General features: G+C 30.5%; 1 protein-coding gene and 1 long non-coding RNA gene across 2 annotated transcripts in view; both read right to left on the bottom strand.

Annotated features, from left to right (window-relative positions):
- Positions 1 to 5,899: 5,899 nt before the first annotated feature.
- On the bottom strand, positions 5,900 to 8,168 carry LOC110794600 (uncharacterized). Its single transcript, XR_002535072.2, has 2 exons — positions 6,770 to 8,168; positions 5,900 to 6,400 (listed from the first exon to the last, which is right to left on the bottom strand). It is a non-coding gene; the product is annotated as an uncharacterized lncRNA (long non-coding RNA).
- An 892-nt stretch (positions 8,169 to 9,060) lies between these two features.
- Positions 9,061 to 12,437, bottom strand: part of LOC110795305 (ras-related protein RABD2c) — a 3,798-nt gene continuing 421 nt past the window's right edge. Inside the window, exons 2-8 of the mRNA XM_022000307.2 lie at positions 11,552 to 11,624; positions 10,645 to 10,692; positions 10,434 to 10,481; positions 10,084 to 10,155; positions 9,848 to 10,003; positions 9,630 to 9,733; positions 9,061 to 9,391 (exon numbers count right to left, since the gene is read on the bottom strand). Of these exons, the coding sequence (XP_021855999.1) occupies positions 9,298 to 9,391; positions 9,630 to 9,733; positions 9,848 to 10,003; positions 10,084 to 10,155; positions 10,434 to 10,481; positions 10,645 to 10,692; positions 11,552 to 11,624 (595 nt within the window). The 3' untranslated portion in view covers positions 9,061 to 9,297. The remainder of the gene's footprint in view (positions 9,392 to 9,629; positions 9,734 to 9,847; positions 10,004 to 10,083; positions 10,156 to 10,433; positions 10,482 to 10,644; positions 10,693 to 11,551; positions 11,625 to 12,437) is intronic.

The raw sequence follows: 12,437 nt of genomic DNA, 5'->3' as shown, positions 1-12,437 counted from the left end.
CTATATTATATAGAAAAATAACTTTAGCTGTAAAACAATTACTATATTATAAAAATAAACAATATGATATAGATGGTTTAGAGGTCATATAATAATTTTTTCTATTATATATCACATAATTACTGAAAATAAAAGAGTAACTATATCAAAAGTAACAGTAATTATAACTCTTGAACAATAATAAAGAAAACATTAACTACTTGGTTAGTTGTTTTAGCTACGACATTCTAATTCTTTGCATCTATTAAATAAACCATGTTAAACTCAAATGTTTTTTGAACTAAAAAATACTAATCGACACGTCCACGTGGACCACGTCTCTTTTTCCCACCAACACATCATGTCCTTCCTCTATCACGTTCTTGGTTTCCATTGTTGTCAGGATTTTCTTCTTCTCCTCCTGCTTTTGTTTTCCTTGCAGAATTTATTCTTCGCACGATTTCAATTCTGGGTGCATCATCTTTGTATTTCTGAATCAATAATATTTAAACTAAGTTAATAATTTAACATTTAAATATGAAAAAATAACATAGTAACTATGTAAAACGTGTAGTTTCTATTATGCATCATATAGTAACTCTTACAATTAACGATGGTAAAATACTTGCAGAATTGCATATATAGTTATTGTTATTGTTATAGTCATATAGTTACTGACAAAATAATATAGTCACTATTATTAATAATAACATGGAGTACAAAGAAAGATCATAAAAAGAACATAATGATAAGATAATAACTATTAAAAATATATAGTTACTATATACATGGTATAGTAACTCTTAATATTAATGATAGTCATATACGAGTAAGGTTGTAGATATAGTTATTGTTATGATCATATAGTTGTTGTGATCATAACATAGTAACTCTTATTACTGATAACATAAAAGACAACAAAGAACATGAAAAGAACATTATACATAAAAAACTATACCAAACATATAGTTACTATAATACAAGATATAATACCTATAAATATTATTGATGGTCATTTAGTCACAGAGTTGCAGACATAGTTGATGTGATAATAATATAGTAACTCTATCCATAATACAGTAACTATATCATTAAAAATATAGAATAACATAAAAACATGCACATAACATAATAAACTAACATAGTACCTATTTCAAAAATATAGTAACTATATAAAACGTACAATAACTATTAAAGAAAATAAACATATGGTAACAAGTCATGATAAAATAAACATAATATCTATTTCAAACATATAGTAACTATATAAATAATATAGTAACTATTGAAGAAAATAAACATATGGTAACACATCATGATAAAATAAACATAATACCTATTTCAAATATATAGTAACTAATATAATAATATAGTAACTATTGTACACATATAGTAACCATTATAATCACACAACAACTAGCTTAACACATAATGACTATTATTATAATATGGTAACTATTGTACAAATATAGTAACCATTATAATCATATAGTCACTATCTTATACTCGAAATAACATATTACATAATGTAATCGTATAGTAACTATTATTTATCAAAAAGTCACTATAAACTGTTCTTAACATAGTAACTATCTTAAACACATAGTTATTGTTTTAAATTTGTAATAACTTTCTAAAAAATATAGTAACTATTTTAAACACATAGTTACTATTTTAAAGTTATAGTAAGTTTTAAAAAAATATAATTACTCTAAAAACTACTACTAACATAAACACAATGAATATTCCAATGACTATTAAAAACATTATTTCGCAACATAAATTAAAGGTAACTATATCATTTATATACTAACTATATGAAACACTAACCCTAATTTCACCCAAACAACAAACACTATTTCTACCTCTTGTGCTTGCTGCATCAATTCTTAAAGTTCACAGCCTTTGTCTCTTTTTTCTAAATTTAAGGCATTATTTCTTCTTATACAAATGATATTGTAAAGTATTTTTGGAGTCACTAGATAATGCAACTTTAGGACCTGGAATAACATGTGATTGATACTTCGTATTATTTTCTTATACATATATCAAATATATAGTAACTATATAAACCATATAGTAACTATATAAACCATATAGTAACTATTATTAAAATATAGTAACTATTGAACACATATAGTAACCATTATAATCATATAGTCACTATCTAAGAAGCGGACAAATACATACTCTAAATAACATAGTACATAATGTAATCGTATAGTAACTATTATTTATCAAAAAGTCACTATAAACTGTTCATAACATAATAACTATCTTAAACACATAGTTACTGTTTTAAACTTATAATAACTTTTTAAAAAATATAGTGACTATTTTAAACACATAGTTACTGTTTTAAAGTTATAGTAACTTTTAAAAAAAGTATAGTTACTCTAAAAACTACTATTAACATAAACATTATGAACATTCCAGTGACTATTAAAAACACTAATTCGCAACATAAATTAAAGGTGACTATATCATTTATATACTAACTATGTGAAACACTAACCCTAATTTCAACAAAACAACAAACATTTCGAATCACTCAACAAAATAATAACTATTGTACACATATAGTAACTGTTGTACACTTATAGTAACCATTAAAATAATATAGTAACTATTGTACATATAGTAACCATTAAAATTACATAGTACCTCTTTATACCATATAGTTACTGTATTACTCATATAGTTACTATTTAAAATCGTGAAGTCACTGATCGAATTCGCGAAGTGAAAACGATACTTCGGTAAAACACAAACATTAATTTCTTCAAAACAACAAATATTTTCAATTTTAAATAAAAATAGACTTAAAATTCTTTAAAAAACAACAAACCGAGATATGATCTCTAAAAATTCTTGCGAAGATTTGTAGGCGAGCGCAAATTCTTCGATTCGATTTCGGCAACGACGAACCTCCTTCTTGATCTACTACTTCCTCCAATTTTTCCTCATCAAATAGATCCAATCATAAGAATTATAAGATAATTACAAAAAAAATCGAACAAAACCTAGAAATTTGGGCTAAATTTTGAAAAGCATAGAGAGAAAATGAAGAGAGAGAAAATGAAATAGAATGAACAGAATGTAGATCTGAAATTTTGAAAAATAAAAAAGTTTAAAACGTATATAAAGTGGGCTAGACACAAATCGCATTAAAACTCTTCAAAACACATAGTAACTCTTTAAAACACATAGTTACTGTAATACGCATATAGTTACTATTTAAAATTACAAAATAACTGTCACGTGACAGTTACATATGTTACCCATAAAAATTACTCCGTTGCCCTGGTCCACGCTAAGTTAGCATGGACCAGGTTTATATTAGTGTAAATAAAACTAGTATGAGCAATATGACAAGCCTTTTATGTTAATAAATTGCAGTGAGCGACGTTCGTTAATTTGTCATAAATTTTCAACTAAATAGTCCTTTGGGAAATCTAACCTAACATATTAATTGACATATTCCATCCGTTTCATAATGATGTTCCAGTTTCCGTCAAAAAAAATAATGATGTTTTAGTTTACTCCCTCCGTAATTTTAAAAAAAAAGATACACTTTGACCGGCACGTAGTTTTAGAAAAGTAAGTTGAATTTATTAAAATAGGATGAAAATAGAGTAGTGTGTGAATTACTAATTATAGTAGAAAGATGATGTGGGTAAGTGTGGGGACCACAAGAAAGAGAAAAATATTAATATAATTGGAAGTGGTGACCAAGACATGTCAAAAAAGTAAAGTGTATCTCTTTTTAAAATACAGTCGTTTAAAGAAAGTGTATCTCTTTTCAAAATACGAAGGGAGTATTTTTTTAACATTATTCACAATTGAATAGAACATTCTAAATTTTTTCCAATATATAAGCAAAAACATATACATGTTGGGTCTTGTTTGATTCATCTCAAATACGGAGTAGTATTTAAGAATATCAACATTTTATAATTGTTAATATTGGGTAAGAGATAAAAATGATGTAAAATGTGAATTGTGAAACGTTAAAAATATAAATTGGAACAACATAATTACGGAACAGAGAAAATATATTATTAATATTTAGGAAAACTAACATGCCACTTATAATATTTTCTGAACTTTATTTCAATTTAATTTTTTTAAAAATAAAGATATTGATAGACTGTTCTTAAATCTATACTAATATATTAAAAGGCGTAGAAAAAAAACGTTTATGCGTCACGTATAAATCTCATACGCATTAACTACATAAATACTCCGTACCTCGCATGGCTGCATGTCTGCATATATCTAATCTGGTGTTTATTAATTTGAATCACTTAGTTCCACTAGAAAACTAATTATACAAATTGTAAGATGATGTAATTGAAAAATTATTTCCCATGATAAATGACATAGTGTGTTTGTGTAGTTGAAGAACGTGATGGATGATTCTAATTTTATAGTATACATGTATTTTATCAAATATTGAGTTTAAGAAAAATCTAAAATTTTAACTATTCAATGTAGCATCGGGATTTCGCCCGGGCGATACACTAGTTATATTTTAAAACCAGAAAAATTACAAGCCACTTGTCATATGTTTACACTTTAATTTAATTTTTGAAATAAAGATATTAATATACTGTTCTTAAAGCTTTTTACTCCAAAAAATCTTAGTATTCATAATCTCAATTCATCCAATTTTGTAATAGGAAATTTTACATGACACTTGTTGCATTTTAAAACTTTACGGATATATTAATAACCTCTCTTGAAATTTAATTTAAAGAACACTTAGTATTTATAACCACTACTTATTCATCAATTTATGTATCTATCTTTCATTTTATTTTTTCTTTAATTTTTTCATCCAACATCGTTATTATTCCGGCCCTATAAGAAAAGACATTGTTATTACTTTTTCCACCTTGAAAAAGTCACTCTTTGACGAGTATTGTATAAATTGGTTTTCAAATATCAATTCTATATGAACATAATAGTTAAAAAAAACATGCAACCCGTGCAATGTAGGGGCTAAAAGTTATTTATAGTAAAGAATAAGCCAAACAACTTAAATTTGTTTTTGTTTCTAAAGAAAATGCTTTTAATTTCAATGGCCAAACATAAATATTTTTTAAAAATGATTAAGTGCCTAACTGTGCGCCTTTTATATCCAACATCTTATTTTTTTGCACTCTATAAATTTACCATGGAGCCATCACGACCTAAATAATGGTACATCTTAGTATTTAAAGAGTAGTAAACAACAATTTTCCCTCGAAGCCTTGGTAAATAGATTTGATTTCTCATCTTCATATGTTGTCACCCAGCCTAGAGCAACATGTACGATGCATATGATTTTTCAAGTTATCAATGTCAAACCAATAATCCTTAAATTTGTCAAATTTGAATACTTTAATCGGCTTCACCATCTTGTCTATGAACACAGATCGAGTGAATTGTTCATGATGCACACCCTACCAGATAACACGAATATATATATATATACAAAAGAATTGATCAACTATGAGTTAAGACTGGTTATAAATTTATCAATTTGGTTTTACTCCACTAATTGAAATACTCCAAGATTGAGTGTTGTAACCAAGAAACAAAATGCTCCTGCCCAAAATAAAATATGGGAGGATTATACCAACATTCAGACGATTTGTTGAGAATAATCAAAACCCATATATGATGTTGTTTCAAAAAGACGAAAATACCTTTCAGAACACTACGACATCTAAAAAAAGAAATTGCAGAAATCTAGAATATGAACCAAATCGGAATGGATCAAGTAATTCATATGACCCCATCACTAACCTTGAAGACTTGAAGGGAGGTTATAATTAAAGAACCAAATTAATTACTTTGTAGAAGAAAGAAAAATTAAAATTATTTAGCATAATATTATGAGGCTATGCCACAATTTCTCACATAAACTCATATCTATTCATTAAAATAAATTCCTAATTTACCTATAATAAATACTTAATATTCATTTGCAAATCAAAATATCTCACATAAAATACAAGAATGGTAAATGAATAAGATTAACACGAGGCATATGAACTTGAAAGCCTCTCATCTTATGTAAAATTAAAAGGAAAAAATAACTCACTTATCTTAAACATACGAGAACAAACCAACCCAACACACATTAGGTTAAAATTAATCAAGACACGGGAAGATCCGTTGATCAAGAGCAATAATAGAATCCATGGACGGGCTCAACAAGGCAAGAATTACAACATTTGGCGTAGGGCTCACAAGGATAACCTTTTGTTATACATAATACATGCCTCTTTCTTCTTATTATTTGTGGCTTCAAATTGATCTTCTATTGTGTTTTGAACCACCTCATAAAACTTATTCCTTCCTCCGGCCGCCGCTCTAGTGCCATGGAGACTTTGTGTGCCGGTTGTTTCCGACGTCTTTACGTACATCGGACCTGTGTTAGTTCATCAGATCAGGAAAAATAAGGTGAACCAAAAGGGGTATAAGTATCCACTAGAAAAAGAAAAAAAAATGGGGCCTAAATACTATTTTAAGTGAATAGATAAAAATTAATGTCAAAGTTAGAATACCTTCGACTAAAAAAATATATGTATGAATTTAAAATATAATGTGCCAATTGAACATTTAGGTTCACATGCATTTTAAGTACAAAAATTAATTAGATTAAAACGGTTTAGCATTTCTCAAGTAGGATGATTAGCTTCATGTAATTGAACACAAAATCAGAAGTTTAATGTAGATCAAAGAGTATACGTGAAAAGCATATGTAAAGTATAATTATGGAAATGAAAGGAGAGTAAACCTGCAGAAGCAATAAGCACAAAAGCAAGTAGGATGATTAGCTTCATGTAATTGAACATAATAACTCTCTCCATTACCAAATTTGGTGGCTAACTACTTAATTAGCTCTCTAATTGGTAGATCTTTGATAGCTCTGATCTGTGAATAATGTGCTTGAATTTAAGCATGTTTTGATCTGTATTTATAGCCCTATAGTTAGTGGCATGTGATATTATCAGTTTTTACACAATTTTTTAGTGCATGGTGGAAATTTAAAGTTGTTATTGCACTTATTGGGGACTTGGGGTCCTTTAGCCAATACCAATAAAGTAGTTTATTATCTATCACATACTCTAATTAATAAATATCAATGAAGTTTTGGTCCATTGGTTAATACTAACGACACGTGTACGATAGATTGTGGGTTTGAATATCCTTGTTTCTATTTATAATTTGTATTGCGCTTGTGACTCATTCGCACCTTAAAGCATAATTATATCAAGTTGGAGAAAAAAAAATCTTTTGAAGATAAGGGAACTATAAATGTCAACTTTTTCCTTAATAGTAAGACTAATTATTAAGATTTTGATAGTAAAATTTCAGAAGCATTTTGCAAATACAACTAGTTTCAAACTTTTGGGGCCATATAACATATTTAGAAGTGTCTGCCAACCTAATGGGGAAAAAGTGTACGAATTTTCAATTTATGGTCGACAAAGGTAATTAACAAGGTTAGTTCTTGGAATTCTGCGTGCCTTTCCCAGGCTCAGAAACTCATCCTTATTAATTCTTTACTCATTGCAATGGCTTCTCATGTTCTCAGTTGTATGGAAATACCGCTTTCAATTTCATATAAGGTAGATTCTATCTTACCGCAGCTTAATAAGACAAGTGTGGTGTGCAGTCAACAATCCGCACTCTATGTTAGCAGGAATTTGCAATATTAAGTTTCCATCCCCTCTTATGAAGGGAATCTCAAATGCTACTATAATATGACGACTTTCTTGGGGTATGAGGGGTATTTGTCGAGCGAGTAACCTCCTACTACGAGGTTGTGATTGGAAGATTGGAAATTGGACAATGGTGGCAGGAAGAGATAGATGGTAAATGGAAGGATTTTTGTGTATAAATCGAATGTTACTCTCCGAAGTGCTAGAACATGGAAAGTTAATCACTTTATCCTTCCTACTTAAGCTGATTAGGATTTACATACGGTTAATTCGTGTTTTGAGTTTGATGATGCTCGACATTTGTAACAATGGGAGTAACTTCTACTGACAACGATAACTTTTTATATTGGCGTTTTTACAAGTCGTTGAAATTTATAGTGAAGACGACCTATGCATTATCTATGGAAGATCATGGGTTAGCACCACCCAACCTGACCCTTTGATTTTTTTTCAAGGCTCTTTGGGCTCTGAAAATCCTTCCAAAATGGAAATTCTTCTTTTGAAAACTCTTCCACAATAGACAAGTGACGAAGGTTAATTTTGGGGAACGGGAAATGGTGATTTTTGTGCAAGTTGTGATGATGACATACATCATACATTCCGGTTTTGTGCTCTTGGGAAACAAGTTTGGAGGAGTAGATCACTTGTTATTGATAAAATAAATAAATATATATATATATATATATATATATATATATATATATATATATATATATATATATATATATATATATATATATATATATATATATATATATATATATATATATATATATTAGTTTCGATATTTGGTTATTTTGGTAAACATCTTTTAAATATATTCTAGCAAAGAGGAAAACTCTAATTTAGTCGACCTCTACTCATAGTTGTTGGACTTGGAAGTTCAACCTTCAACCATGGTCTCCAATAGTTGTCAAGACTTGGAAGTTTAACCTTTAACCATGGTTTCCAATATCTACTGTGGATTATGGATTGTGGTTCACTTGAGCACAATGAGCATGGTGCACATAAAAGAACATATGTGCACATGTAAAAGAAAATGACATGCATTGTGATAAATAAAAAAACATGCGACATATTATTCACTTTTATGTTATCAAAATAAAATAAAGAAAGTACTTTTATTAAAAGCGTAAATAATAATGTATTCAATATTTTCACGTAAGGTAACGTTCTTTTAGTTATCTACTTGTGTTCTAAAGGTGCATCATACCCACTGTGCACCACAGTCCACCATCTAAATTGCACTTGCAAAGGTGTGGGAAGCGGGAACAAGTCTCAAAATGCTTCTGAGATTTAAAACCCAGGCAGAGCTCCAACTGAGCTGTCCTTGCTAACTAAAACTTCAAAGGACATGAAAATATAGCAAAATCTCTTAGCTAATAATTTAGCCAACTGCATTTCAGAAAACTATGTAGTATGTACATATGTTTGCTAAACAAAAAAACAATTAATAAAGAACAAAAAGATAATTATATCTCAACCAATAACTGGAGCAAAACTTATACTTCGTCAACATCGTGTTCACAAAAAAACTATGTTTACAACAATAGAGCTACTTGATAGGCATTTTTGAGAGATGAGAATATTCATGCCTCTTTCACGATGAGCAGCACCCGGCCTTCTGATTCAACGGCTGTCCTTTAAGTTGAACAGTTGGCGCCCTTGCATTTAGAGCAGGTTGTGTAGCCATTCTGCAGTTGCAAACCAAAATTCTAGATGAATAAAGATTGTAAACAAAAAACAAGACCACATCTTTGTCTTTGCACGGATATTTTCTCTCTTCTAAACCTCACTAGTAAGGCCCTGTTCTTTACAGTTCAGTTCAGTTCAGTTTAGTTCAGTTTCATTCAGTTCAGCTAAATAAAGCTCGGAATAACAAGGCCCAAAGCTACAATTAGTTCAATGTCCGAAGTCGAAGTTATGACTTACCTATTCTTAATTGCACCAGTCATAGCCATAAAAGCATGTTCCACATTGGTGGCACTTTTTGCACTGGTTTCCATAAAGGGGATCCCGAGTTCATCTGCAAACGCCTGTGTAAACTCAAGCATAACTGCATAAGTATAGAACTAGAGGGAGAAAAAAATCTAGAACCAAAAGATTAGCAGCATAAAGACGTGGATGAAAATCCAAGTAAAATCACTCACTTTACCCGTCTCATAAGAGACAACTTTATTCGCTGTTAAGTCGCACTTGTTTCCAACTAGAAGTTTGTTTACATTATCACTTGCATAACGGTCAATCTCATTGAGCCATTGCTTCACATTGTCAAAACTCTCTTGGTCAGTCACATCATAAACCACCTGCATATTAGCATGAAACTTCTATAAGAAAAAGAAATTGAAGATATATTCAATACAAAGAACGTATTTATTCAACTCACAATGATCCCATGAGCACCACGGTAATAGCTGCTAGTGATAGTTCTAAAACGTTCTTGCCCTGCAGTATCCCACTGAACCACACCAAATCATGTAAGTAACAACAACAGATTTGCATCAAATTAGAGAATCCAGACAACAATGTCTTCTCTGAAGGTGTTTCCTAAATAATTTATATATGAGTTCAACACTCGTCTTCTGATATATACACTTTATCATTTAAGTCAATAAGGATTCTTTTAACATGAAATTATGTTCTAAAAATGGCATTTCTAGGTCATGCTATTGCTGTGACATTACTACGCTGTGGCTTGCATCAGATTTAAGAATTTAAAGCTCATAATGTACTTACAATCTGGAGCTTGACACTCTTCCCATCTTGTTCAACAGTGCGAATTTTCTGAAGATAAATCATGGGCATAAAATCAGATACCATAACATTATGCGACAAGCGATCCCTTTTTGTGTGTGTTGTGTATGTGTGTGGATGGGGATGGGGATGGGGATGGGGAAGGGGAAGGGGGGGAGGGGGGGAGGGAGTTAAGTTAAAGCCATAAACTTACAAAGTCAACGCCAATGGTGCTGATGTAACTCTCAAGATAGGCGTCATCCTGTTTTAACAAAGACACTACGATGTCAGCCAAATGTAATTTAGGCCGCGCTTATTTATAGCGCCTAATAGACCACTCATGACGTATAGAAAGCTAGTAATTGAAGCATGCCAATTTTGAGAGGACTAAGATAGTTAACTTCCAGGAATCCCCTTCCAAAATTCTGATCATGAACTGCTATATTAACTTGACTCAGATTAGTGAGGATTATGAGGAAATGATGGAGTTCGGAATTATATTAAACAAAAGGGAGAGGCAGCATTCCTCAACCCAGGAAATACAAGTACATGAGCGTTTACAAACACAGATTCAAATTCTAATATGTTACAGAGAAAGCTAATTAACTCATTGCAACTGTCTCTAAAAGAACCAACTATCAACTGCCAGCTCAGCATACAACTGTAGGGTTAACGAGAGCACCATAATCCAAGGCCTCTCGTTACTCCAAAATCCAAATGCTCTTAGGAATGAACGACTACCTGTTTCTTAACTAACCCCTTAAATGTAATTTCTGAATCAACAACCTGATGTTTTATTTCAGCTCTCCATCCCTACTTGGTGTTAGAAAATATGATCTTATGTCTTTTAAATTAATGACAGCTCCAACCAATCCAAAATCAGAAGTCAACAATACCAAATAAGTCAGAGTGAAAAGAAATCAAGAACTAGTCTAGGGGGATATTTTACACCAAATAAATTACCCTGCATAAATTTTGATACAAAACCTACAAGAGTGGAACTTTGTAAAAAAAATCCTTAGAGCCAGGTAATGTAGTCAACTACACAAAACAGGAAATGGAGGAACAATACGAATGATTGAAGAACAAAGAGATTAGAATCAAAAGGCTTGGGAACTTACAGCAAATCTCAACAGAAGACATGACTTGCCAACACCAGAATCTCCAATGAGCAAAAGTTTGAACAAGTAATCACTGCATAAAATTAATAAGGAAATTCGTCATTGGACTTGGTACTATTTCAACTAAAAGATTCTTCTAGTTTTAGTCTACCGAAGCATCAATGATATCAACATTTACGAAACAAAATGTTTGAAAAAACAGAATCGCGGGTAAGGGGAGTCCGTTTCACTCAACACAACATAGAACAAAATGTTCTTCACCATCCAACTTGATAGGACTTTCAGCTATTATACCTTAGTAAAACAAATATGGTATTTACATCTACATATCTGCTAAACCAATCATTACAAGTTCATAACAACTAACAATTATAAGATGTCAAAAGGACCACTATCTCACACGTTCGTATTCCCATCTTAGGTCTCTCCTAATTTTGATAGGTTTCATTTGATGATAATAGTATTTATCTTATACTCCGTATCAAATTTACATCACGATGTCCCAAATCAACAATTGACAGTACAAAGTTGATAACTTATCCACGCAAATAGACGCTCAACCTATGCAGTTTAACAATTGACAAATTGAAACAGCATTCAAGATTGGAGACGACATTTATTACAAATTTACAATGTATCGATCAAATTATACTCCTAAATCCTAATGAACTGTATGCTCCAAAGCATGTAGTCACCACAAACCAGCTGCGAAAATAAAGAAATTGCACTTCTCTTGATTGCATTACATTGAGAAGATTCTAACAATTCACCATTCTTTACAATAATGGTCTCACATTACTATTTTTCAAAGATGTAATCTTGCTACTAGTAACGAAAAAAAAATTAAAAATTTATAATCATGAAATTAACCTAAAACTATTCATCA

This window comes from Spinacia oleracea, chromosome 6 (genome assembly GCF_020520425.1).
Source record: "Spinacia oleracea cultivar Varoflay chromosome 6, BTI_SOV_V1, whole genome shotgun sequence".
Lineage (NCBI taxonomy): Eukaryota > Viridiplantae > Streptophyta > Magnoliopsida > Caryophyllales > Amaranthaceae > Spinacia > Spinacia oleracea.
The sequence above is the reverse complement of the archived record's forward strand: the minus strand, read 5'-3'. Positions and strand labels throughout refer to the sequence as shown.